The 26714-nt window shown below is 36.5% G+C and overlaps 7 protein-coding genes across 9 annotated transcripts; 3 read left to right on the forward strand and 4 right to left on the reverse strand.

Moving 5' to 3' along the window:
• Positions 1–482: 482 nt before the first annotated feature.
• On the forward strand, positions 483–3664 carry LOC149732727 (uncharacterized). Its single transcript, XM_089882632.1, has 3 exons — positions 483–1689; positions 1751–1943; positions 2261–3664. Exons 1-3 carry the CDS (start codon positions 1604–1606, stop codon positions 2987–2989), a joined length of 1008 nt encoding a protein of 335 aa, XP_089738758.1. The 5' UTR covers positions 483–1603; the 3' UTR covers positions 2990–3664.
• A 1131-nt stretch (positions 3665–4795) lies between these two features.
• LOC149732728 (leukocyte elastase inhibitor-like) lies at positions 4796–8050 on the reverse strand. Of its 2 annotated transcripts, none has more exons than XM_089882624.1 (7): positions 7577–8050; positions 7377–7510; positions 7085–7198; positions 6623–6869; positions 6290–6474; positions 5751–5915; positions 4796–5555 (listed from the first exon to the last, which is right to left on the reverse strand). In XM_089882624.1, the coding sequence occupies exons 1-7, from the start codon at positions 7761–7763 to the stop codon at positions 5361–5363; spliced, it is 1227 nt and encodes a 408-aa protein (XP_089738750.1). In that variant the 5' UTR covers positions 7764–8050; the 3' UTR covers positions 4796–5360. The 2 variants fall into 2 exon arrangements, with proteins under 2 accessions (XP_089738750.1, XP_089738751.1); XM_089882625.1 differs by having other exon boundaries at positions 4796–5204; positions 7577–8041.
• A 1947-nt stretch (positions 8051–9997) lies between these two features.
• On the reverse strand, positions 9998–12518 carry LOC149732729 (tRNA-splicing endonuclease subunit Sen54-like). The gene has a single exon (XM_089882612.1). It carries the CDS (start codon positions 11778–11780, stop codon positions 10257–10259), a length of 1524 nt encoding a protein of 507 aa, XP_089738738.1. The 5' UTR covers positions 11781–12518; the 3' UTR covers positions 9998–10256.
• Positions 12519–12981: 463 nt separating this feature from the next.
• On the forward strand, positions 12982–16958 carry LOC149732730 (ribitol-5-phosphate xylosyltransferase 1-like). 2 transcript variants are annotated; one of them, XM_089882627.1, is made up of 5 exons: positions 12982–13229; positions 13431–13617; positions 13924–14127; positions 14299–14469; positions 14733–16958. In XM_089882627.1, exons 1-5 carry the CDS (start codon positions 13103–13105, stop codon positions 15133–15135), a joined length of 1092 nt encoding a protein of 363 aa, XP_089738753.1. In that variant the 5' UTR covers positions 12982–13102; the 3' UTR covers positions 15136–16958. The 2 variants fall into 2 exon arrangements, with proteins under 2 accessions (XP_089738753.1, XP_089738752.1); XM_089882626.1 differs by having other exon boundaries at positions 12989–13229; positions 13924–14226.
• LOC149732731 (guanosine-3',5'-bis(diphosphate) 3'-pyrophosphohydrolase MESH1-like) lies at positions 14353–16439 on the reverse strand. The gene is made up of 4 exons (XM_089882650.1): positions 16284–16439; positions 16087–16222; positions 15789–15949; positions 14353–15384 (listed from the first exon to the last, which is right to left on the reverse strand). Exons 1-4 carry the CDS (start codon positions 16390–16392, stop codon positions 15251–15253), a joined length of 540 nt encoding a protein of 179 aa, XP_089738776.1. The 5' UTR covers positions 16393–16439; the 3' UTR covers positions 14353–15250.
• On the reverse strand, positions 16513–17357 carry LOC149732732 (NADH dehydrogenase [ubiquinone] 1 beta subcomplex subunit 9-like). The gene has a single exon (XM_089882643.1). The coding sequence runs from the start codon at positions 17263–17265 to the stop codon at positions 16651–16653; it is 615 nt and encodes a 204-aa protein (XP_089738769.1). The 5' UTR covers positions 17266–17357; the 3' UTR covers positions 16513–16650.
• Positions 17358–17501: 144 nt separating this feature from the next.
• On the forward strand, positions 17502–26671 carry LOC149732733 (F-box and leucine-rich repeat protein 13-like). The gene is made up of 16 exons (XM_089882598.1): positions 17502–17930; positions 18014–18117; positions 18590–18683; positions 19054–19196; positions 19355–19434; positions 19642–19819; positions 20083–20244; positions 20419–20581; positions 20974–21131; positions 21480–21651; positions 21919–22106; positions 23662–23877; positions 24675–24801; positions 25137–25355; positions 25660–25823; positions 26241–26671. Exons 1-16 carry the CDS (start codon positions 17856–17858, stop codon positions 26392–26394), a joined length of 2397 nt encoding a protein of 798 aa, XP_089738724.1. The 5' UTR covers positions 17502–17855; the 3' UTR covers positions 26395–26671.
• The last annotated feature ends 43 nt before the right edge of the window (positions 26672–26714 follow it).

Consider the following 26714-nt stretch of genomic DNA (forward strand, 5'->3'; position numbering starts at 1 on the left):
ACATGGTCTATCTTACCCCACCCTACTTAATACAAGCATATAGTAGGGTGGAGAAAGATGGGGCACTTTTTCATTCTATTTTCTCGTCCCATTTGGTATAGTAAACAAAGAACATTTAAACAACTATAAAACAGTATCCTCACGACTCCCATAGCCCGCTGTTAATTGTTTAAAACACGATCAGGATATTTTGATATTATGTGCTAAAGGTGTCCCATATTCCCCCATTCTAAGTACCTAAAAAATGTATACAGTAAGTTACATACGTGGTAACGACTGTCGTTTCCCTTTATACGAGGATATTCAATTTATACATTTAATCGTTTTCATTTAGGCTTTGCTTGTAATACCAAAAGAATATAATTCGACCCGTCATTGCTGTATATAGATTTCTTTTCCGTTTCTCGAACCCTACAGTATGAGAAGAAAATGTGCAGTAGTTTTCCTGTCGTGCTCGTTTGCAGTTGGTGAGTGCTTGACGAAAGGAGACAACGACAAAGCTCTAAGAAAGATCAATGAAATATTCGAATCATTCCACCAAAAACCGCAAGGTATCTCGCTTTTGGACCTAACCCGTTTCAGTATGCTAACAATTTTCCAGCAAGGGAATTAGAATTTTAACCCGACCAGCAGCAGAATCGCCTTACAAGAAACTCAATAACTTATTGGAACGTTTCGTGACATCCCCCTATACAATTTACAAACTAAAGGGGAGCTTCGCCGTACTGTCGTTAAGGCGACGCCGCTGGTGAAGAATCTTATTCAAATGGAAAGAACAAAAGACTTAAGAAAGCTGAGAAAAAGAATGACCAAAATTAGCCAATCAATTGTGCAACTATTCGGAAATAACTTTGTCGGTCATGTTGGCTACGCCACATTTAATCGCTTCAATTCATCTTTTCTGTTTTTGTTGGCAATTGATTCTGTCATAGAAAGATTTCTCAGTAGCGGAAACAAAGAAAAGGCGCTGGCTGGAATCGATCTCATACCTTTGCACTTTACAGAACTAACAGGCGTTCCTAGTTGGGTGCTGACTTATGTACAAAACGAATAATGCAATGGACTTAAAAAACGTTCTTCCATTTTACCACTTAAAAACACCAGTCAAAACACCATTTATGGTTACTAAATTGGATTCCATTCGTATTTTATTCAAAACACGAATAACAGAATTTTTAAATGCATTTCAGTAAATTTGCCAATTGGATGTGTTATTTTATTTTAAGTATAGTATAGGGGTGGGGGAAAACGGTACAGCTTTAGCATATAATTTACAAAAATCCTGATTATGTTTTAAACAATTAGCAACCATCTAGGAGAAAATAGAATAAAAGGTGTCCCATCTCCCCCCTACTTTGTTATATATATTATAAATAACGCTTTTCTAATTTTTGAATGCAGTTTTCAATTCTTTGGTATGTACATAGGGAAATACCCATTAGCGCAACGAGAGTTTCAGATTTTCACTTCAGTTATTCTAATTGAACAGTGAAACCTACTATGGTGAAACCATAAGAGTCCACACATAGATTACATTGCAGCTAGATGTATATACTGTTTATGGTTTCTGTTAGCGCATATTAGTTGTTTTTGTTTGGATAAAATGACCTGGACGGATTTAGCCTTTTTCTTTATTATTGTAATTCTAGTTTTAGCCCTTTGTCTCATATTTCATTTTATTGTGGTAAGGTAAGAAAAGCATTATTATTTATCGCCGTTTACAAGTATATAGTTAAAGATTGTACTTCAGGGGTTTCGGAGCTATCGAAAGAAAATTGAACGCTGCATTAAATGACTTCGTCGACTCGTTTGTTCTTAGAACAGAAAATGAAATTGAGAAAGATATGAAAGCTATCTTGTCGCTTGTTCAAGAAGCAATTGAACCCAATATTACAGTCGATTTGCATCGAGTACGACGAAAACTTTGGGAAGCGTATATTGAGGTATCTTATGATATATAGTAGGTTGGAGAAAGATGGGACATCTTTTCATTCTTTTTTCTCGTCCCATTTGGTAGTAATCAAAGAACATTCAAAGAATTATAAAACCGTATTCTCACGACTCCCATAGACCGTTGTCAATTGTTTAAAATGCGGTCAGGATATTTGGACATTAACTGCTAAAAATCTTCTCCCACAGTACTATATCCAAACAAACAACATAAAACGGTCTTGGAAATTTGGTAAATGTTAATATAGAGACATTTTAGCCGCTTTGAAACAGTTTTCACATAATTTGTCACAAAAGCACTGTATTACAGATTTCTCTTACCGACGTGGTCACTTCTGAAACTTCAAATATGAAGGAAAGTTGCACGAAAGTTCTTCGTTCGACTTCCAAGATCATTAACAAATGTCTTATTAAAAATGATTGTGCTACAGCTTTAAGAGAAATTAATGGAATTGTCGCAAAGTTCGACTATGAAACTCAGCATGTAACCCGGGTTTCGAGACAAGACTTCAGTTTTGCCGATAAATTTAAAGCGGATATTTCAGATATAATGAAACCACCAGAACCACCACAGCAACGTCCATTGGCAATTACTCAGTCTTCCGGTCAAGAAACACTAACCTCTAATAAGGAACTAAATACTTTATTGGAACGAATCAAAAACCGACCTTATACTATTTACAAAACTAAAGGTGAACTGCGCCGTGTTGTACTAAAGGTATTGACAAATGTAAAGGATTTGATTCAATTGGGTGAGGTGTACGATTTGGAAAAGCTGACATATACCTTGCCTGAAATCAGCCACGCGGTGTTTGAAAAAATGCACAAGCCGGAGAATCAAGCATACCATGACCGATTCCATGCAACTTATGTCTTTGCGGTGTCAACTTTTCGAGTTGTAAAGTGCTTTCTGGGTGACAGGATGAAAGTTTTAGCGATGATAGACATCGATAACATTGCATTGAACTTTGATGAAGAAGCCGGAGTTCCACTTGAATTATTTCAGGTTCTGGAACAACGACTGTTGGAATCTGTATAAGACCCAATTTCGGATAATTTTTTTGTATCTTTTGTATTGCGTTTTTTAGAAATTTGTGCACACACACACAAGTGGTTTTAGGCAAGTTTTTCCCACGTGGCTTCTACACAGTTCGTAAGAAAAATATTAGCATTGTAAATAATCCCGTTCTTTGCGGAATTGTGATTTTTAGTTGGCATATAAACCAGCTAAACTTACAGTATATGAATATTAAACATGCTTTGATTACTGCACGGTATCCACGTCGCTTAACATTTGTGTAATTGCTTCCGCATGTAACGCAGCGAAGTCTCTACCTTTTCCCTGCAGCTGCTTGATTACGGCGTGTTCGGCGCTTTCTGCAATTTAATAATGAAAGAGTGCTGTTAGTTAGAACCACCAGTATTCGCTGTACTGTTGCTCTGTGTATAGTGTTACTATGTTATTTGTGTTTACGTGCATTATATCTTCGCTCAGTTGACAAGTAAGTTCTACTTTATTTATTGTATTGTAGGGTAAAATGAAATACCTTTAGCACATAGTCATAGAATCTCATATTTCCTTATAGTGTTTTGAACAATTAACAACGACATTTTTGAGTCGCTGGGCTATCTAGCTACAGTTATATAATTCTGTAAATATTTACTGTTTACTACCAAATGGGACGAAATAGAAGAATAAAAACATGTATACTAACGTTTATAATTTATTGTATCGCTTCGGTTTAATTTAACTATATATGTTTATACTCTAGTAATAAAAGCTTAGTAGACTGCCAGAGCTTGCCCGACGATTGGCTGTTAAAACCGAGTCCTGGATCAAAGTACAATTACGAAGTCTCTATGATCCTCGAAACCCAACTGTGTGAAAACCTAGCATATTATACTTGTCTCGTTATGTATAGTAGGGTGGGGGAAGATGGGGCACCTTTAGCACAGAATATCCAAATATCCAGATCGTATTTTAAGAAATTAACAACGGTCTACGGGAGTCGTGAAGATACGGTTTTATAATTCTTTGAATTTTCTTTGTTTACTACCATATGTGTCGAGAAAATAGAATGATATAAGGTGTCCCATCTTTTCCCACCTTATACTATATATTCAGGTCTCGTAACGGAGATTGCAATCACGCCACTAACACATACTGGGGAGCTGCAAACAACCCATTCGTGAGATGGCTAACTGCAAAATACGAGAACGGGTTCAGTACAGCTATTGGTTGGGAGTCAGATCGGTTGTAAAATGAACATCGCCTACCCTTGGTTAGCGAAGTCTCTAATGACGCAATGAACACATCCAATAACCGAGTGACTGGTAAGTTAACCACGTGGATTAAACACTGTTAAGGCTTTAGATATTGGAAAAAATGAACGTACTTGTATGCTCTCTCATCCGCACCACTTTAGAGGGAATATATTTGGCATGTCAGACGTTCTACGGATATAGTAGGGTGGGGGAAGATGGGACACCTTTTCATTTCATTTTCTCGTCCCATTTTGTAGTAAACAAAGAACATTCAAAGAATTATAAAACCGTATCCTCACGACTCCCATAGACCGTTGTTGATTGTTGAAAACTCCATTCGGATATTTTTATATTATGTGCTAAAGCTGTCCCATCTTCCCCCACCCTACTATATAAAATTATCTAAAAATTCTTTGTTTACCACCAAATGGGACGAGAAGAGAGAATAAAAACATGTTCCGTCTTACCCCGCCCTACTATATATATACGTATAATGCATTTGGGATAAACATATAATGGTTCACTACTAATTTGAATCACTCATTTTCTGTACAGGCAGTTTCGAAATAACCACATAATATATTTGCCAGTAATTTATTACTAAAGCAGGGCATTGGTTATAAATTTACTAACAGTTGTTTCGACATGACTTACAAAATCAATTACTGTATATTTAAAAATCGGCACCAACAAAGTTGGATTTTCGTACAAAACAGCGTGATAGAAAAAGCATACAGTCCATGCATTGGCAGAAGAGTCCAGAAATACTGCATATTGGTAACGGTCGGTGTTTGATGTTATAGCTCGTCGTGGGAACGGATCTTTCCTGCTGGCCGCTTGTAGGCGCCAAAGAGGTGGAAAGCATTGTTAGCTCGACCGCGCACTATTATGATGAAGGGGTGGTCAACGTATACGACAGGACGATCAAGGGCTGGTGTTTGGTTGGCGTCTGCTCGCTCCTGGGGTACAGCTCCTCCGTTTTCTTCGACCTGTTACACATCATAACGTCTTATACGTTGTGTTTTATTACAGGCGAGTGAATGTGGCAAAAACACGTGAATAGCAAACTCAAGGCAAGCAAGGCAGAAGTGCGGAAAAAGAACAATGAGAAACCGGTAGAAACCGGTTCAAAGTGGAAAAGTAGATTAGAATTCATCATGGTCGAGCAATGGGCCTTCCGGTCGTGACAAGCGTCCCATGAAAATAAGCAGCTCGCTCTGCCGGTGCCGAATCGCCCACAGAAAAGGGTGGTCGGCCACAAAGCTTGGGCGAGAGTTCAAGGAACGAGCTTGTATACGAACAGTGGTCGTGGCAGCTGCTTCGCTGCCTTGCTCGTCCACCTGAGCATGAAGTGAGCGGGTAAAGCATATACAATGCAGGTTAGTATATGCAGACTCAAATCCGGAGACATATTGGCGGCTATTTTCGTTCCAGAGACAAGAAATCATGTATTAACAATTCCATGCATTTGCCCATAAAACACATGCAAAGTGTGTTGACATGCATTAAATGTGATCAACAAGGACACGACTTACCTCCAAAACGATCTTATGCACAATCTGGTCCACATTAAGGTCTTTGCTCTTCGAGATGCCGGTCAGATCACACGCTTGTCGGTCAAACAGATCGGTCACACCCATCTTCGGAAGAACTTCCTGCAACTGCAGCGTCTCTTCCAGCTTAAACTTCGGGACAGAGAGCTAGTGGAAGGACAAAGCATTCAACGTAAGTATTTATATATCTCTTCGAATACAGTAGCGAAGATCAAATTAATTAAAACAGCGAAGCCAATAGAATTAGCAACAAAACAATAGACTTTAAACTCGTTGTATGAGTAAAAATGACTCTAAGGCTGTATTTACTTAAATGAATTTAAGTTGTAGTTTTGAGAAGAGTGTTGGGGGGCATCGTTTATAACATGGTAAATATATCTTTGGTAAAATGACTCTAAGGCTGTATTTACTTAAATGAATTTAAGTTGTAGTTTGGAGAAGAGTGTTGGGGGCATCGTTTATAACATGGTAAATATATCTTTTGTGAAAGTCTTTTAAAAATGAAATAACAGGTCACTTACATCAACAGACTTGTATTTGAGGGCGGACAACCAATTTGTAAGGTTGGCGTGGTTCAAGTTGGCTTCAACCTTAGCAAGGTCAAAGTTTTCGGGCATAAGGAGGACCATGCTGTAATCTTTCCCCGCATAATCCATCTCAAGGACTTGTAATGTAAGTTCGCTGATGTACGCGTATTTGAAATGACCTGAAATGCATAAATGAGGTTTTAAAATGGTATTTCGGAGGGCAAAGGCGAATATTTCGCATTGAAATGCGCGTACAATGCATTAGCATTGGGATATATATAATTTAAAAAGGAACATCTAAAAGAATTAAAACGTGCACAGGCCTACCTCTTTGGAACATGAACGGTGTTTCGACGATTTTGTAATGGGAAACGTAGAATGCCCTTCGCTCAGTCTGCATTTCGTTAAACTTGGAGTGCCAGTCCCCGCGAAAGTAAACAGCGTTTGCCACGATCAGGGCAGTGTTTGAGTGCACTGCGTCATCCTGCAGCATATTTGATATTTTTCCATTTGTGGCGTCAGATGCCCAGCCGTTGATCTGTTTTACGGCATTGCTTGGCGTTTTGAAGTCAACCTGGGAAAAAATGACATTAAAATAGGTCCTTTAAGGAGAAATATATTACGTTTGGGGAAGATGGTGCATGTTTTCATTATCTTTAATCGTCCCCGTTTGGTAGTAAAAAAAATATTTACAAAATAATATAGCCGTATTCTCACGACTCCTAAAGATCGTTGTTAATTGTTAAGAACACGTTTAGGAAATGTAGGATTTTTAATTAAACAACTTACATTTTCGAGTTTTGCACCGTAGACAGTCAGCGCGTTTTTGTAATCTTCCAGAACTTTCCTCTTCTTGTCAGCGAACACCCGATTGGATGATTTTACGGTGACGTTGTCCGACGCCTGAAGAGAAAAACACGATTAGCGGTTTAGAAAGAAAAACTCGCACTTTTTCTGTGCAAAAAATTCTCGCCTTTGCTGCGATCACGAAAGTCGGTCTTTTATCGACAACCGTTGTTACAATAAATAAAAAAATCGGTTACATACTTCACTGACATGCAAATGTGGTTGTTTTACTTACCTTATCAAAAAGCAATCCGTGCAGTTCACCAAAAGCAGAATGAAATCTGCCGTCTTCGATTTTACTGAACATAAAGGCGTCGTCTATTTGTTTTGCTGTTTTGCCTTTCGCTCCTAAATGCGTCATCGCGAGTGCTAAACCACAAAAATTCAAACATTAGGTAACATACAGACATGCTGGCTACAAAACAGTTAACATACCTGCAGAGATACTGACGGGCGAGAACATAACGTTTTTCATCGGATCACCCTTAATCAGATTCTTGTACAAATTCAACGTGAATTCAATGTTGGCTTCTGATAGCTTTTCAACATGCTCGCTCGTGTCAATTATCTTTGCATTTGCGTCCAAAACCAAAAGCATAACAATCGCATATAAGAACTGCATGTTGAACGGTTGTAGTCGACAAGTGACTCTTGACAGATACGGCTCGAACCTTATCCTAACCCACAAAACCAGACGTACTAACGTGGAATGCTAGTAGACACTAGATTGCCGGTAGTTTAAATAGCGAGACAGAAATCTCTAGAAAACAGACAGCGGCGAAGAAAAAGGCGATAAACAACAAACCACTGCGCCAGACGTGGCCTTTTTACGCCAGGCAAATTATTGGTACCCCAGTTTAAATTGCACGTTTACAGTTTGGTGAAAATTGTCCATCTTTTCCGTCAATAACTCCGGTTTGTTTATTCTTGTGTAGCGGTTGATTGTGCTCTAGCACAGATTTAATGATATAAAGATAGCTAAATTTAACACTAATGCATAAAGATTGAATATAAAGCAACGTTGTATAGCGATAACAAAAGCATGACAGGAATAGAATGCAGTTTCGCTGCTTTCGTAACATCTACTTTCCCGTCATTCTAATCGTGATAATAAAACAATTACCCAGTTGTGTGTATGCCAGGCGAGGCAATTGCCACATGCCAATGACGCGTTTTATTGTTTCGCTACACGTGTTTTTCGTTATATAAACCTTTCACTTTCCTGTACTGTGAGGCAGTACGGGGCTTGCAATACCCTGCTGTTCTCACTTTGTCTCTAAGCTCGATGTCGCACTTTCACCGTACAATAAACTGAGATGTGCCGTACCAGTGTCATACATGTCGTGCAATGCGTTGCGGAGTCGGATAGCGTGTGCGTCGGGGCAGGATGGAACAGCGTCGTCGCGAGGCTTCGGAGCGCGAACCCACAACTTCAACTTTAGCCGCCCCCCACAATTGGTGAACCGCTGGACACAATCCTTCCGATGGCAACTGCAGTCAACGGTGAATCTTTTTCTGTTTATGTACTTTATGCATATTGTGAGCTGACCACTCACAGGGTTTCACTAGTCTATGTGGCCCGAATACTATATACTTTATTACCGTTGACGTAGGGTCCGACAAAGACCTCCAACTAGCATAACCGTTGAGTTGTTATGTGTGCTTTATATTTTATTACTGTTGAGGTGAGTCTGACTAAGACCCCAACAAGCATAACCGTTGAGATGGGTAAAATATTGTTTTCCCCCAACGAGTGATGGCAAAATGCCCTCTTATACCTATTTTTTAGGCTTATTGTGAGTTGATACACTCGCAGGGTTTCATTAATGTTATGGCCCGAATGTCTATTTCTTCTTTGGTCTTATATTTGTATGCATATTGTGAGTTAGCACACTCACAGGGATTCAGCTGCCTATACCTGATCCACTACCTTACAGTAAATTGTTCGCTTGTTACTGCAGAAGCCATTTGTCGTTTAAAACCCAGTTTTATCTCTACCTATATCTTACCCGCTCGTTATTGTATTTAAATATTCAATCTCTATGGCATTAGTACTTTCTCTCCAATTTGTTTTTCAGACAATCTGCTGCTCGAGTACTGATACTCTACTGATACCCTGCACGACAGTACGAAAGCGTGAGCGAAATTTGATCAAATGTCCTCATCGATGCCTAGTCTAGTCTGCTCAACACAAGAAGTTGCGAATCTTGCAACAAGTCTACCGTCGTGAACATATCAAGTAGCGACAAAACAATTTCAAGATGAGGAACAAATGAACAATACTCGCGATTGCGGACGTATATGAAACCATTCTGTGTGGTGTGGGCGTATTTGTAGCGGTTGATTGTGCTCTAGCACAGATTTAATGATATAAAGATAGCTAAATTTAACACTAATGCATAAAGATTGAATATAAAGCAACGTTGTATAGCGATAACAAAAGCATGACAGGAATAGAATGCAGTTTCGCTGCTTTCGTAACATCTACTTTCCCGTCATTCTAATCGTGATAATAAAACAATTACCCAGTTGTGTGTATGCCAGGCGAGGCAATTGCCACATGCCAATGACGCGTTTTATTGTTTCGCTACACGTGTTTTTCGTTATATAAACCTTTCACTTTCCTGTACTGTGAGGCAGTACGGGGCTTGCAATACCCTGCTGTTCTCACTTTGTCTCTAAGCTCGATGTCGCACTTTCACCGTACAATAAACTGAGATGTGCCGTACCAGTGTCATACATGTCGTGCAATGCGTTGCGGAGTCGGATAGCGTGTGCGTCGGGGCAGGATGGAACAGCGTCGTCGCGAGGCTTCGGAGCGCGAACCCACAACTTCAACTTTAGCCGCCCCCCACACTTGCATGGCGACGTGGGAGTTTTATGGAAACAACTAAACTACCCATTTAAACAAGCAAACGCGACCCTACGACCTACTTAGAAATCAAGGTTATGTAAATTGAAGTAGTAGTTCTGTGTACAACTTAATGACATTCAAAAATGACCTCCGATTGAGGTTGTTTAAAATCATGCATACAACAATTCCAAGCAATGTCATTTGCAAAATAGTTAGTTATGCAATGACAGAAAAAATACTGTTTTTATTTGAAAAATTGGCTTAACCAAAAACATCAGTTGGTATGTCAATGTTATCGAAGCCAAAAAATATTGGTTTTCCGTGTTCCATAATTGCGATTTTCACAGGAATGCCATCACTGACACAATTAACTGCACAAATTTCAGAAAATGTGGGAAGGTAATGTTGTGTCGCACTGATTATCACTCTCAAAAATGGTTGTCCAGGTTTAGTCCTTCGAAACGGTTTCACAGTGTCAGTTTGAAACACATTAAACTTTATTTCATTCATTGTACTTTGCTTGACAGTTGAGGTTTGTACCTTAGCAGTTGAAAGTACATTTAATTGGTTAAGAATGCACTTTGTGGTATGTGCTTGATTAGGTTGATTAAGAGGTTTGACTTTTCCACTGTTCATTAATTTGTGAAGGTTCTTCATTTCTGTATCACGAGAATTAACTGCTTCTGCAACCATTGCCTTGTATTGGCTCCAATTGCTCGCCTTGCGGCAAATTTCTATATATCCAATGTGTTTTGGGTGCGAGTAGTCAGCAGCTGTAAATGTATTAGTGGTTGTATCATCCCTTTTTATTCTTTCATGCCATATATTGGGCATAGTGTGTTCAGTAACATGTAATTCAAATGGTAATAATGTTATATCAGGGAAGGTTAGGGTAAGAGATTGAAATTTTGCAAAATTTGGAAAACTGCATTTGTGGGAATGACTTGGAGTAGTTTCTGTGTTTCGTACTATATTAGTGGTATTCGACTTCAAATCTGCTTGCCACCAGTGTCTATATTGACAATTATTAGCCATAGTTTTATGTAAATCGGATTTTGTAGCGAAGGTTTCAGACTCTTCAGTTTTCTTTTGTCGTTTTGTCTTATTTAAATCACTTTGGACTAAAGGATCCTCTTCTAAAGGATGTTTTTTGTCCAAAGTTTGTATGTTTTCGTGGTTTGTTTTTTTTTTTTTTTCACATACACCAAGAGGTTTATTCGATAGAGCATTGTTTACATTAAGACTGTACCTTTGTACCCGATAGCCTACTCTACATAGGTATGCATAAACTTGGTATTCATCTAATGTACACAGCAGTTTTTCAGGTACTGGACAGAGGAGGAGTGTATAGGCATCCTGCATAGACAGTTCTAAACCTTTGTAACATAGTTCAATGTCTCCAACATCTAAAAGAAAAAGGCATTCTTCGGGGAAGAGAGCTAAGAAACCCTTTTCATGCAAATGACTTTTTGTTTGCATGAATTTACCCTGCTTTAAGATTTTTGCAACAGAATATTCCGGTAGCCACTCTGCTTTTCCTAGGTTTGCCAGCTTCCGCACTTTCCAAGAGGACAGAATTGTGTCTTTTGCATCATGGTAAGCCTGTAGTCTTGAAGTTTCTTGCACAGTACCCCCAAATTCAGAAAACTTGGCCCCACCTTTTACTGTTGGCAACGGAATAACAAAACCAGGTCTGTTTTCAAGAATGACCTTTGATTTAGTTACATCATCCTTATGAAACTTATCCAAAGTATCCAATCTGCCTTCTTCATCTGAGCAGTTCATGCCTACACTGCCAAGCAACACCAGCTCCTACCCAGTATCTAAGTCTACCTAACAGTTATGTCCATTTTACTGTAAAATAAATGCAATTCATATACACCAAAATTCTGTTTCGCTAATACCAATTGTTTAATCATTCAACTCATGATATTTGCCAAAAAAGTTTAATTTCCGAACTTTTAAAACCAATCTAGCACAACAAGTATTAATAACTCGCTTTACAAATACAGAATTATTTCAGCAAACACAAAAATCATATATTTCTCAGGTACATAGTAATAAATATCCAAATTTAAACAGGAACAATGATGTTTTGAATTTCAGTTATTCATCTTCTTCTGCAGCTTTCGCAGCTTTTATTTGAAGAAGTTTTGGTTCCAGATATTTGAAGCCATTTCCTTTGTTTATGACGTCATAGAATACGTAGCTGGTTGTAGAATCGAAAACTTTTGCAAAGGCAAATCCACCAGTGATTATGAACAAGGCAAATGTTGAGTTTCGTCGAAAAATTGGGTACAGTAGGTTGGTTAAGAAGGCCATTGTTTTTAGTTGTATGAGAACTTCTAGTTGTACCTATTCTATGATTCCTAAAAAAAACATATTTTAGTTAATTAACGATAGACAGTATCATGTTACTTTTATAACACCATTAGTGTTAGTCAACAATTTGTTGGTGTTAAGCAATACTTAACGTTTAAATAAAAAATCGATATTCTTCCAGAACGTTGCCATAACATACGAATAATTCGGCCCTATTTTAATAACAGTCAGTAACCTCTGCTTTATATTTCCATGCAGTCCCCTAATTTTACGGACGAGTGAATTTAGCGGTGACCTCTGTTCATAGATATCGGACACAAGCCATGTACAGTGTACACAAAAAAAACATGTTTACTAAAATGCTAGTTTAAAAACTAATTTAATTGTTTAATGGCAGGCGTACGCACTTGCTAATAATATAGCGGGTGTATTACGAATTCACACATTCTTTTTCGTTACACGGTTTTTGGGCACGTTAATGGTTAAACCATAAATGCATATTGAATATCCATGATTTTATCTTCACAGAAGTAAAAAAACAACTATTTAGCCGACCAGGAAAGGTATCGGCACAAACTAATTCTTGTCCTAAACTTTGACAATGCGTATTTTACACATATTCCTAACCAAACATTTTATTGCCATATACATTCAGTCATGCGTATCTTTTCACATGTCAGCTGTAAAAACTTTTATCTATTTTATATTCAGTCTTTGTTTAGATGAATTAGTAATAGCAACTACAATTCAATTTTTGACAAAACAAGTTTGTGGGCTTATTTGGCATGAGAATCAAGCGTACCGCTGCAGTATTTTGCATGTGCATCGGATACGGACTGGTATCTCTCTTTTCCGCATACACTATGATTCAGAAACATGAAACCAAGAGGAAATCAGATTTACACTCTGCTGGTAAGTGAGCTTGGCGCTAATTTAATACCTGTAATATTTTATGTTTATAGAATTAGTGGTTCGGCACTAGTGAAGAATCTACCCCGTTACCTAATAACTTCAACCCCTAACTAACTATTAACCTATTTTCAAATAGTGGTTCCAAAAGCATTTCATTCATAGAATCAATTACAATATATTTTTTCCTATTTTTTTAAACAGATCTACCGAACTTTCAACAAAAAGAAAATAGCCAAGCCGACAATATAACCATACCAAAGTTAGAAATCATTGATACTAGTGGTATAGGCATGTATTTATGGAAACATATACTGATGGCTGATCTACCAGATTATCCAAATGAAGGATGGTATCAGTCGAGATTAACTACATCAAAATTTAATTTAAGGTGAAAAATCATGGTTTGGTTTTAAACTCTTTCTGAAAAGCATTTATGATTTAAAACTGCTTTAAATATTTAAATACAGATGTTTTTCGTTTTTTTTTGTAGAAAGGTCATAAATTTAAACCGATAAGGGTTGATACTTAATTAAAATAAAGGCAGGAGACCCTTTTGTTATGCTGTACTCTTTTTGCCACAAGCATTTCATACGTATATATTTTTTTTATTATAATCCTGTTTCATTATTTATATTTTTAATTAACAATGTTATATTAAATTTTTTTATTATAATTTTATTCCTATTTTCTATAGATATAATCTTGGAAATGGGTTTACTCCGTCCCAGTTACTTGAAGAACCAAGTGGGAATGTTATGCTTGCGTTAAATGGAAGAGACAAATCAGTTTCATCTCATGCAGAACTCTGGTTGGACTACATCCTAAAAATGCCACACTTAAAAAATCTTGGTCTTTTATTGCTAGGAGATGAGAGTTGCCACAACACAATGCTGAAGAAGTATTTAAAACATGAAGTTTTGAGGGTTGTGTTTTTAGTCTATGATTCTCCATTGGTTGACAACATTAGAATCTTCCAGTGGCCCTTGGGCGTTGCATCGTAAGGTTCTGTTTTATCTATTGCTGCCAATCCTGCTCTTAAAATCTTCGTAAATTTTGAAAACTTTCTCAGGTACAGGAACTTTCCAAGTGTTAAATCAGAGACTCTTGACATAGAGAAAGAACGTTCATATATATGCAACTTTATTGGAACCGTGTACGCTAATTCTTCAAGGGAAACATTGAAGTCAGAGACTGGCTTCATGAAGAATGGATCAAAGTGCATTTTTAAATACAGGGAAAGGTATGATAGATAATAGTACAATTATACAGCTACAGAGAATGTTCATTTTAATAATTCTATTAATTGCGGTACAATTAACACATAGAGTAGGCTTTTAAACTGTTTATTTTATGTGGCTGCTTCAGGCTATATATTCAATAGAAAAACTACGTTCATTTACGATAGCTTTTTTAGGAATTACAAAAAAATTATTGCATAAGACAAATGAGAAAACAAACTGTTTATTAATTAGATCTTAAATACCTAAATATTTTTTTTTGTAGTTGGTTAACTGAGGAGAGTGCCAAGTCATCAGTAACCTATCAGCATGCATTACTGAACAGTGATTTAACTCTGTCACCAGTTGGGAAAAATTCTGAATGTTACAGGACATATGAGGCATTAGAATATGGTTCAATCCCTGTAATAGAAGATCAAGTACAACCAAACAGTTGTGAAGGTACTAAACTGGCACCATACAGCTTGTTAAAACAGCACAGTGCACCTGTGTTATATGTGCAAAATTGGAACCAGTTAAAGTCAGTTATTGATACATTTTCAACTTTTACTCTAAAAGAAAAAATAGAAAAAAGAAGAACATTAATAAAGTGGTATCAGGATTTTAAACTTGCAATGAAGAATTCATTCTTACAAAACATGTATAACTTATTTCGGCATAAATCATGATTTTTTTTTATATATATTTTGTGCTTTAAGTTTTGTAGATTTTTATTTCTATGCTTTTAGCGAATCATGACATTATGTTGTGTTTTTCTTGCAGTGCTTTTCAAATCTCAGTAAATCAATTTTCTGTTATGTTTTTTGCTTGAAAAAGTGCATCAAGTTTTTCTTCCAACATAGAATTTGTATTTCTTAAACCTGCCACTACCTTGAACGCCCATTTAAAATATTCTTCAACCCTTTGTTCGCTCCAGCCTAAAAAACAACTTTTTGTGTTATTTTCTGTGATGTGTTTTAGTGTCTACACAGTTGTACTCTATCTTTTTTCAGTGTTTTTTTTGCTCTGTCGATGTTTCACACATTTGTGATTTTATGATCAATGAACCGTTCTGTAACTTATAGCTTCTTGCCCTTTCACACATTCCATACCCTTCTAACAGTTTAGTATGATTTGGGACTCGATTTGAATGAATGTTACTTACTTTATCGTCGCAAGGCTGAAAAACGACAGTAATGTTTTTTTTCACACACCTTGTGCGAAGCTTGCGAGTTACCAAGTATGTTACTTTGTGCAAATTGTGATTAGCAGGCATGAGCAAAACTGAGCTATATACTTTTAAATAGCACACCTAGAAAACTAGTGAAATGATATGTTTTACCTTGTGGGGAACACCTGTTCAGGTCTCTAAGGTTGTACAACTTGTCAGCAAGCTTCACCAACTTAGCTTCTCTGCTTTTATGTGGAGCATTACAGACTTGTAATTTCTTCCGTTCTTCTTTTGGAAGTGTTTTATCATCCGTTACTTCAGCTACAACAGATCTATTTGAGAAGTAAAAGTAAGTTAGTATTGTGATTTAATTAATGGTATGGATCTTGGACATTTAGCTAAACCTGATATCTTTACATTATTTTATGTACTACATAAGATAAGAGGAACATTTACGTATGTAACCCACTTAACAGTTTTTCCAAACAACTCTTCTATTTCTTCAAAAGTAGTTTCAGTATCTTCAACAGTGTCATGCAAAACTGCAGCTTGCAGAACCACAAGGTCTTTAATACCCGCTTCTTCACTTAATATATTTGCCACTCCTAAATACATTATTTTGTAAGTTTGTTCCCATACAAGAGTCTGTACCATTATTTTAGTTACCAATAGGGTGGTTTATGTATGGTGTCATCTCAGTATCTTTTCTTCTTTGGTCTCTGTGCTTTTTTGCTGCAAAATCGACAGTTTTTAACAAGATTTGCAGATCAGCCATTGCCAGTTTTAAATATACTCTATTTAATCCGACAAACCAACAGTTTTTTCACTAAACAAATGCATTATAGTTTTGGCTTTTTACTTTAAGATAAGGGTCACAAAACAAATACGCCAAAGAAATAGTTTATTTTTTATTAATTATATATTTCACTTGTCAAATAAAATATAATTATATTTGCGGTTCCACATCAATCATTAAATAACACATTTTTAGTTTAACATTGTTTGAAACTTCAAGTGAGGAAAAATGAACTACTCAATAAGAATCTTGATCCTTAGGGAACCAAGTCATTACTTTCGGTCTTTCCAGTGCCCTAGTGACGGTTTTCCACCAAAAAGGAGGATAACCATCTTTCTCCTTGGCAGCGGGCAACTCATCTGTAAGTGAAACACCCTTTTCAATGTTTTGTTTGTCAGACTCCTTTAACCATTTCATTTCATCTGGCCAGGTTTTCATTCTTGTCTCGCACCATTTTTCACGCTTGTCAAAGTAGTCTGGAAACATCGCCTTTTGTTGTGGTTCCCAGTGATCCATCGTCGTTTCTGGTAGCTGATGTGTCCAACTTCTCTCATACATTACACCACCTGGCTCCTCTGGGAAGATCAAAGGAAATGGGTGCTGGTTTTCCCAAAACTCCTCTTCACCAAGGCGCAGAAGTTGGGTCGCACGTTTGAAATCGGTTTCATTTTTGTACTTATCAAATCTTGCCCGCAACAGTGTGCGTTCGTAACAAAAACCAGTACGACCATAACCATACTGATCGGCACACCAACATTCTAGATGGCGAAGAGATCGCTTATAGAGGCTGAGCACCTTTCGTTTGTGTGAAAGGAATTTGTATAGAGAACCAGCGGGCACACCGCTCGTCATCTTTATTCCTCTTGTATCTCAAGTATCTCCCCAAAGCAACTGCGTCTGCGTGTATCTAGAAATGCAACGACTTTGAAGTGCGACACCCAACGGATACCAAACTACATATTGTCGTACATCAAATTTAGCAGAAATATTACTGCAATCCGCATCGTAATGCCGCAGATATCAATTTAGACAATATAAATTAGGTTTTAAACAAACAAGCGTAATTTGTCATTGTTCAAACACGTTGTCTACATTAACTTTCTAATTTACAATGCAAAACTTTTACCAACCTGTGGCATGTTAAGTAAAAATTATGTACGCGAATAGTATTTTTAACTTACTTTTTGTGCAAAGTACAAATGCTTAGTAAAAATATACTCATATCTAATCAATGTTCCAATCTTTGTTTTACCTACTATAGTAAAACATACTTTGGAATCTCCTAGACAACTTTTGATACAATCAAATAGCAAGCGTGTCGTCGCGTTCTGTTTGTTTTGGTCAACACAGAAGATAAAGATGTAACAGTTTTTTTGGTTGAAAAAGCAAAATACTATACATTTTTTTGGTATTTCCAATCAGCATACAAAATCTGCATCGACATGGCGTCGCTCCAAGGGATTGATGGAAAATTGAAAGAATATATTCGCGTTCATCAGCTTCCCGATGTTTATGAGGTAAATGTAAAGCAACTTTTACTACAATATAAATGTCACCGTAAACTGAATGACAAATTTGTACACACTAACTATAATTGCAGTGTTTATTGACGGGTCTCATCGTTTTATGTCCTGAAGATCCTTTGAAATGGATTGTACAGAGCATCAAGAAGATACAAGTCCAAGGACTCTACAATGTTTCATGGTAAATATTTTCAGTAGTAATCAAAGCAGTGTACATATAAAATGAATTGACACTTCAGTAATAGGGTATTTTTCTGCTTTATTGTGCCAAAAAAATTATACATTTTTCATTGAATGCCCCTGAGGCTTCTGTTCAGTGTTGTCACACATCATAATGAGCTACTTAGATACATGACATATGGTCTTATTTATTACACTTTATGTTCAACAGTATTCTGTATATTTGACAATTTGGAATTTTTTTTAGTAACTGCTGAGTTGGTACAATGTTAATTTAGTATTTTTTCCAAAACACTGTAATAGCAATAGGTTTTGAACCCAGGATCCTCTAGTTTAACAGCAAACTTTTTAACAAGCTATGTATACGAACACTCTTTCACTGTGATATGCCGCTTCTATATTCTCTTTTTATCTGTAGAAGTTTTTTGAGATTCAGGAAATGCTTTATATAATATTGAATTTTCTTTTAACAGGGATATGTTTGTTCCACCTGATTCAAGACCAAACGTTCGGCAAATGACTGAAAGTTATCTTGATGAAATATTCTTATTTGGGGAGGGAACTGTGGTATGTTATTATTGTACAATTTTTTTCCTAAATGTATTTCTAAGAAAATGTTTGTAACGTGATCACTTAAATATAAGACATGGTAATTTTTAAATATGTTTGTATTTAAATAAATGTAGCTTGCTTTATCCTGGGGTGCCAGAAAACAACAATCTTTATAACGCCAATGTATTGTTTCATACGCCTTGTGCCAGATTACCAGTTACCACAGAGCAATTGGTGTGTCTTGCACAATAGCACATACGCCCACAGCATTAGCAGCGACAAGCCTTGAACCTATAACCTATGAGGTAGAGGCAATTGCACTAACCACTGTGCTATGACCCCGGAATTATCTTATTTTGTTAATTTAAACTCTTTCATATTACAGCCATCAACAGAGATGTACGCATCTGCATACAACCATTATAATACAAAGATGATGAGCATGTGTTTTAGAGGATGGATGAAGTATTATCTTGATAGAAAACATAGGAAAGGAAGAATGTTAAGGAAACTGCAAGAAGCAAGAAGGTAACTGTTGTATAATATTCCAGTCTAACACTTCTTTAGTATTTGACTGGAAAATTATCTAACACTTTTTAAGTATTTGACTGGCCAAATTAATTTTAGCAGCCATTTCACTATTATGGTAGTTATATTTTTATCTTATATATATATGCTGTTTTCAGATACTACAGGCACAGAATCATGAGAATCCACCTTGGCAGATGGACATCGTGGAAAACTTTTGTAAAAGACAGGCAAGAGAGTAAGTTGATCATCTTGTTATAGGTAATTTAGGTATTTTTAAGTATTACCCCAGCTGAATCATATCTTTTAGCACCTTACTTTTTGGCTTAAACCAAAACATTGCCCTTATGCATGTAAAATGTTATCCGAAAGCATTTTAGAAAAAAAAATTTTGCTTAGCATTTTAAAATTAAAAATGTTACGTCTGTACATGTTATAATCACAGGAGGGTTTGCGATTGTTGTCTCGATTTGCAACGAATCAAGTTGTCGTCTCATCTTCCGTGCGTGGAGAGCAGTTGCCGTAGATGCGAGGAAGACCAGGGAGTATTTTGAGAGGTTGGAGCGAGGAGAGCTGGATGAAGATTGTGATACAGAGGATGGTATTCCTACTGATACATTCAGGTGAATATGTAGTATAATTTCTTATATAGGGGTTTAGCAGCCACGTTTTTGTCTGATATAATTGTTCAAGTAGTTTTTACCACTTGTGTGTATAAGACTGTTGTTTTTTTGCTAGTTCTTTTATTTATGTTATTGTATTATATAACCTGATTTTCACTAATGTATTGGAAGAAATAAATAAATAAATTATGTTAAAAATGTGATTCAATCATGTTATGATTTTCAAATATATACAGATTTTTTAATGTTTTTCCACCATACAGAGATGACATATCGTTGCTACCACGGAAATGTGCAATCCAAATTTTTAGCTTTCTTGACCTGATGGACTTAGGTCGATGTGCACGAGTTTGTCGAGCGTGGAAAGTTATAACTGGAGCTCCAACATTGTGGAGCCATCTTAACTTCTCTAAAGTTCGATCCAAGTAAGCTTAAAATGCATTAGTTATAATGTATTATGTATGGTCGACAATTTGGACAACCCATCTGTAACCACTGGGTTGAAGCAATTGTTGCTAAGTGTCTTGCCCAAGGATAAATACGCCAATAATGATAGTAGCGCAGAACCTTCAACCCATAACTTCATTTTTACTTTGCAGTGTAACTGACAAGATGGTGATACAATGTCTTCAAAAATGCCGGCCATACCTTGTACATCTTAACCTTCAACAATGCTACTCTGTCCACTGGCCGACATTTAAATCGATTTCTGAATGTAGAAACGTGCAGGACCTTAACTTCTCTGAATGTAAAGGTGTTAATGTGAGTGTGTACAATAAGAATCTTATTGAATGAATGAATGAAATTATAAGATCTTGGTAACATTTTTAAGGGGTTATAATGTATTTCTTGTTGAAAATTTGAAATTTTGTTGAAATGTTGAAATCTTGTTGAAATTTTATTGAAATGTTGAAATCTTGTTGAATTTTTAAATGTAACATTAAATCTCAATTGGTAAAATTGTAAAAAAAGTTATTTTTAAACATAAATTGTTCAGCAAAATATATTGAATTTACATTTTTTATACATTTGCTTAAAATTTGGATTAACTAGAGTAATGAAAAAATACTCTGGAACAACATAAAATAATACTACAATACGTGCATATGATGCAGTCCCTACATAAATCTCTTTTAATGACCTTCATTCCATAGGATGAAGTGATGCGTACAATAGCAGAGAGTTGTCCCACCCTTCTCTACCTTAACATATCACACACTGAGATAACGGATGGAACATTACGTACATTATCACGATGTTGCCTTAACATGCAGTACCTCAGCCTTGCCTATTGCTCCAAATACACAGACAGGTAAAGATATTTAGCAAATTTGGTTGAATTATTTAATCGATTTTCTTTTAATTACATCTTATCTTTTATTGCTTATTCCCTTTTTTGTTCTTTTAATTTAAACCTGATATTCGTTAATGTATTTGAAGATAAATAATAAAAAATCTGGTGCAAATAAAGATAATAAGGTACCAAACAAAGAGCATTCAAAGAATTATAAAACAGTATCCTCACGACTTCCATAAACCGTTGTTAATTGTTTCAAACACGATCAGGATATTTCGATATTACGTACTAAAGGTGTCCCATCTTCCCCACCCCACTATATATGTATATTAACCCCAATCAATATTCGATTTTATATAATAGAGGTCTTCATTACATGGCAAGTGGAAAGGGGTGTCGGAAATTAACGTACATTGATTTTTCTGGTTGCCTTCAAATAACTGCACAAGGATTCCGTCACGTTGCACACGGTTGTACCAGCCTTCAATCCATTGTTCTTAACGACATGCCTTCTTTAACCGATTCCTGCATTATTGTAAGTTATTTTACGTACTGTTGGTGTACTATAGCGCTATCCCGGCTTTAAATGAATAAAAGTAACTTATTTCCCCCTGACGGGCCAAAGACAGGCTTTTAAGTTATAACACAAGTGTTCTGTTTCATACACACCCTGCTGGGCACTTACGCGTTACCAACTTCATGAGTATTATTATTATTTTATATATGGCTGATAATTTAGGCGACCCACGCTTACCATTGTGCCACGGCGGCGGGAATTTTTATTAATTTTAACCTATTTCAGAGCCTGGTTGAAAAGTGCACAAATCTCCGGTCGGTGTCGCTGATAGGCTCCCCCAACCTAACAGACATGGCTTTCAAAGCTCTTGCACAAGCCAAGAAGTTGCAGAAGTTACGAATAGAATCGAACCAAAACATCACCGACAATACGTTCAAGACATTGGGCAAAATGTGTCCATACATCGGTCACTTGTAAGTTTTAGCTGAGTGAGATTGGAGTATTTTCTTAGTCTAGGGTGAGAAGCATACGCCGTTAGCACGTAACATTTCCTAGTCGTGCTTTAACAATTACCAATTAACAACGCTCTTTTAAAGTCGTGATAATACGGTTATATAATTTTATAAATAATCCTTGTTTACTACCAAATGGCACGATAAGGGAGAATAAAAACATTTCCTATCTTTTTCCGGCCTTTTAAAATCATTAAATGAACTTTGTCAGTTTATTGTCCAAGCTTGAATTGGAAGCGGAAGCTGGCTGCTCGGTAATTTCAATTCAACGTCAGGTCCGCGTTTATAACTGAACAAAAATAGACTTGCATATTCAATGCAGAACTTTAATTTCGTCTAACGTCTAACATGTTGTAAATATAAAAAATCAAAACAATAATAAAACAATTTTTGGTACGTGTGCTTACGAAGAACGAATATATAATGCAGTTTTGGTGACAATTGTGAAAATTCATGTCTATTTAAAAGAAAAAAAGTAATTTTAGAAAATACTTTGTCAAAGCGCTGTGATCTACTTACTCTACATACATCTGCCTTTAACGTTAAATAAACATCATAAAATTACGTAAATGTTGCTACCGTAAACTTAGACTAACTTTAAATATATTAAAAACATTACAGGCATAAAATAATCCAAACAATAAACTGTGTTAAGATTCGGAGTCACTGCAGTGTTCTGAAAAAAAAGACCGTTCTTATCGATTACCGTTCACCGCATATGAATATTTAACGAAATCTCATTTGATCAATCTCATACGTTATAACGTATTACGGCCCACAGTGAATTCGATATTAATAAATGGTACTGTTGAGTGTGGGATTACGTTAGCAGCTAAATCCCATATTTCTTTATCGTGTTTTAACAATTAAAACGCTCTTTTAGAGTCGCGGGTCTGCGGTTGCATAGTTCTGTAAACTATTCTTTGTTTATACAAAATGGGACAATAAAAGAGGATGAAAACTGTCTCATCTTACCCCACATTAATACACTTGTCATATTCGTATTGATGCGGTCACACGGTTATTCGCAATAACAACCACAGTTGGTGTGATTAAAATTCCAATGTGCCCTAATTTGCATATTAGTTTACGTTCGACGTCATATCTAGTATTGGATTTGCGTTTTTATCATCGTCATTTCCTGCAAGCTATATGCAAGACATCTGGCCCTTTATGTAGTGCATTATAATTAAGTTGCATTTATTGTTATTTGCCTTTTATTTTAGAATTTTAGACCAACTTTTTTGAATCTCATGCGCAGTATAAACAGTACTGTATGGTAAGGTGGTAGCACCTAAATCCCGTATTGATTCATCGTGTTTTGAACAATTTTAAAGTCGTGAGGATATGGTTATACTAAATGGGACGAGAAACGAGAATGAAGCCCATTTACCCCCCTACTATACAAGCTTAAAAAGTAGATTCTTTCCGCAACTTTTTTTAATTAACATTGCATATTCATTAAAACATTATTCCACCAAAATATAAATGTTCAGCGACATTTTCATATTTTCAGTTACGTTGTTGATTGCCAAAGACTCACGGACATGATGCTGAAAGCTCTCTCCCCTTTGCGAAGTATCATTGTCCTTAACTTAGCTGACTGCGTTCGCATCAGCGATTCTGGGGTGAGGCAAATGGTCGAGGGACCCTCTGGTTCCAAGATCCGTGAAATGAATCTCACAAACTGTGTAAGAGTGAGTGACGTGTCTCTGCTCCGTGTTGCACAAAGGTAAGCGACCTTTTCAATGTTGTTTTATTTCATTTTATGAGTTCAGCGGGTATTTTAAACGTCGATTGTTTCAAAGTACAAAATTTGGCGGACACCTTATGGCATTTATGCACATATTCCAATGGCGTGTATATGGTTGTATAGCGTATTGTAATTATAGTTGTTGGGTGATTCCTGAAATCCTATAGTTGCCCATTCATGTAGAGTTGGCTACTTATAAATTACTAATTCGTGCGTCACCATATATAATGTATGAGTACGTTTCATAAGTTTATTTATTCGGCAACCGAACACAGCCATTCGGTCACGGTTCGCTGCATTTAAACCATAGTGTCTTGTTAACAAACAGAAGTATATGTGATAACCTCGTGTGCTTAAGACTTCTTAAAATCCAATATATCATGCGTGCTGGTAGCAAACATCCTATGTGTGACGTCGGCGTGGGAAATCCGACAGACCGTCATCACATATATTTACATGTATTTAAATACACGGAGGAGCGTAATTAACTGCGTCATCATATATTTATATATTTATTTGTTTTTTAAAAACATGTGGAGGCGCATGGCCTACTCAATGTATTGAGTAGGCCATGGGGGGACGTTATCAACTGTATATATCGTACGGTATCCAATATTCCCTAAGGTGTTTTTAATAATTAACAATACTCTTTCAGAGTCGTGAGGATACGGTTATATAATTCTGTAAATATTCCTTGATAACTACCAAAAATATAATAAAAACATTGATAACCTTACCTTAATCAACTATATTTAACGTTAATATTGTATATGCAGGTGCCACAGTCTCACACATCTGTGTCTTTGCTTCTGTGAGCATGTTACTGACGCTGGGATCGAGTTACTTGGCAGCATGCCTGCGCTATTGCACGTCGATCTATCCGGTACCAACATTAAAGACCAAGTGAGTCAAAAATCGGCATTTTTGTGTCCTGTGTGTATACAACACGATTTTGTAACGTGGTTAAAATAACACATCGCCATCGAAAACGAGGCCAGATTTATCTTTGTATAAGACAATGCATGTTTGGTAACGTTTGTTTTACAGCGCATTTCTCTATTAAGTCGTAAAACTGAACTATAGTAATTTTTGCACATAATGCGAAAACCGTATGTCAAATTGAATCAAAATTATTCATTTCATCGGCCAATTTGCATTAGTGGAATTATCAGTATTGTGTGACAAGGTAATTCCGTCTATCGATCCTGCTTCCGCTGATAAGCCGACAACTCCCACAGGGCCTTGCCTCACTAGGCGTGAACAGTCGTATCCGTTCCGTCGTTATGTCAGAGTGTCAGGGCATCACCGATCTGGGCTTGCAGAAATTCTGCCAAAAGGTCACCGAACTCGACACCCTTGACGTATCGCACTGTATGTCCCTCAGCGATGCAGCGATCAAGAATCTTGCTTTCTGTTGCCGCATGCTCACTTCATTAAATGTAGCTGGTTGCCCGTTGGTAAGATTTTGCATTAAAAACGCGATTCACAATTTTAGGTTCATATTTTAAGTTAGTTTTGAATACGAATGTATGTATCTATTTTCCTTTCGCGTGGCGACGACATTCTTTACTATATAGGTATTCTGTTTCATATACCTCGTGTCCGCTAACTAGTTACGGCACAAGTAATTTTATGGGTGATAAAATTGAAACAGTTTCTTGTTTTTTGTTTTTTGTTTTCATATACATAACATACAGAGACTTACATATTCCGTGTTACCAAGTGTACTCAATAAATAATAACATTTTTTTTTTATTTCAGCTTACGGACTTAAGCATACAGTATCTATCTGGTGTGTGTCATTACATTCACTTTCTCAATCTTTCTGGTTGTATTCATATAAGTGATAGGGCGGTCAAGTATCTGCGAAAAGGATGCAAACAGCTTCGTAGTCTTACTATTCTCTACTGCAGAAGCATTACTAAGTAATCTGATACAGAGCTATTGTTTATATTAGCCAATGCTTCTGCACCTATTTCATAGTGCTAACATTTGTGGTAATAGGAAATAGATTCAAACCGGTTAAACAGAAACAAACATAATGTATTTTGTACTGTGCACAATTTTTAAAAATAAAGGTAGTGGGGTGGGGTAAGATGGGACATGGTATCATACCCTTTTTTTGTTCCATTTGGTAGTTAAAAAGAATATTTACGGAATTATATAACAGTAGCACCGGGACTCTAAAAAGTGTTGTTTATTGTTAAAAATAAAATCAGAAAATCTAAGATTTAGCGTTCGTGGTATCCGATCCTACCCCACAGTACTATTTGCTCAGTATATTGGTTCATGCTTAATTGATCCGTCTGGCTTAACATTTTAATTTCTTTATTTCGCTCTAGAATCACAGCACAGCGATTGGCTAGTCGAATTGAACATGTAGAGTACAACAGTGACCGTGTACCTTCCTGGTTCAATTACGACGACTCGCCTTCGCGCCGAGGAAACCAAATTGAAGGAAACGACTCGAAATGGATTGAATTTGAAGACGCTTGACTTCCTTTTGTTTCTTCCGAGTTCAACACCACAAAACCCTCTGCTCTCATAAAAGGCGATGCAATTTCGTCGTTTTAAAAAGTCGTAATATTTACTGTTATGTTCGATTTCGACAAACTTTTGTCGTGAATATGAGATTTTTTTTCTACTTTTATGCATTATTTTATCCGAAACACAGTTGAATGCTTTTTTAGGTTATTTTTGACACAATTTATGCATTTACCACATTATACTCGGCTATAGTTTCAGTATTATAGGAACATTATAACAAAGGTTTTGTAGGAGCTAGGGTTTAACTCCTACGCGGCTGCCGTTTTAGC

The sequence above is a fragment of the Ciona robusta genome, chromosome 8 (assembly GCF_009617815.1).
Source record: "Ciona robusta chromosome 8, ASM961781v2".
NCBI lineage: Eukaryota > Metazoa > Chordata > Ascidiacea > Phlebobranchia > Cionidae > Ciona > Ciona robusta.

Bases quoted from the DNA above. Each gene is read 5' to 3' on its own strand.
- LOC149732731 (XM_089882650.1), bottom strand. From the start codon at position 16,392: ATGGCTGATCTGCAAATCTTGTTAAAAACTGTCGATTTTGCAGCAAAA. The intron at 16,223-16,283 runs GTAACTAAAATA...TAATGTATTTAG, and splicing joins ATACATAAACCACCCTATTG to GAGTGGCAAATATATTAAGT. The intron at 15,385-15,788 runs GTAAAACATATC...GTTGTTTTTTAG, and splicing joins GAACAGGTGTTCCCCACAAG to GCTGGAGCGAACAAAGGGTT.
- LOC149732732 (XM_089882643.1), bottom strand. From the start codon at position 17,265: ATGACGAGCGGTGTGCCCGCTGGTTCTCTATACAAATTCCTTTCACAC.
- LOC149732729 (XM_089882612.1), bottom strand. From the start codon at position 11,780: ATGAACTGCTCAGATGAAGAAGGCAGATTGGATACTTTGGATAAGTTT.
- LOC149732730 (XM_089882626.1), top strand. From the start codon at position 13,103: ATGAGAATCAAGCGTACCGCTGCAGTATTTTGCATGTGCATCGGATAC. The intron at 13,230-13,430 runs GTAAGTGAGCTT...TTTTTTAAACAG, and splicing joins ATCAGATTTACACTCTGCTG to ATCTACCGAACTTTCAACAA. The intron at 14,227-14,298 runs GTAAGGTTCTGT...AAACTTTCTCAG, and splicing joins TGGCCCTTGGGCGTTGCATC to GTACAGGAACTTTCCAAGTG.
- LOC149732728 (XM_089882624.1), bottom strand. From the start codon at position 7,763: ATGCAGTTCTTATATGCGATTGTTATGCTTTTGGTTTTGGACGCAAAT. The intron at 7,199-7,376 runs GTAAGTAAAACA...TTTTCTCTTCAG, and splicing joins ACGGATTGCTTTTTGATAAG to GCGTCGGACAACGTCACCGT. The intron at 5,916-6,289 runs GTAAGTGACCTG...TCCTTCCACTAG, and splicing joins TCAAATACAAGTCTGTTGAT to CTCTCTGTCCCGAAGTTTAA.
- LOC149732727 (XM_089882632.1), top strand. From the start codon at position 1,604: ATGACCTGGACGGATTTAGCCTTTTTCTTTATTATTGTAATTCTAGTT. The intron at 1,690-1,750 runs GTAAGAAAAGCA...ATTGTACTTCAG, and splicing joins TTTCATTTTATTGTGGTAAG to GGGTTTCGGAGCTATCGAAA. The intron at 1,944-2,260 runs GTATCTTATGAT...ACTGTATTACAG, and splicing joins TTTGGGAAGCGTATATTGAG to ATTTCTCTTACCGACGTGGT.
- LOC149732733 (XM_089882598.1), top strand. From the start codon at position 17,856: ATGGCGTCGCTCCAAGGGATTGATGGAAAATTGAAAGAATATATTCGC. The intron at 18,118-18,589 runs GTAAATATTTTC...TTCTTTTAACAG, and splicing joins GGACTCTACAATGTTTCATG to GGATATGTTTGTTCCACCTG. The intron at 19,435-19,641 runs GTAAGTTGATCA...TTATAATCACAG, and splicing joins TGTAAAAGACAGGCAAGAGA to GAGGGTTTGCGATTGTTGTC.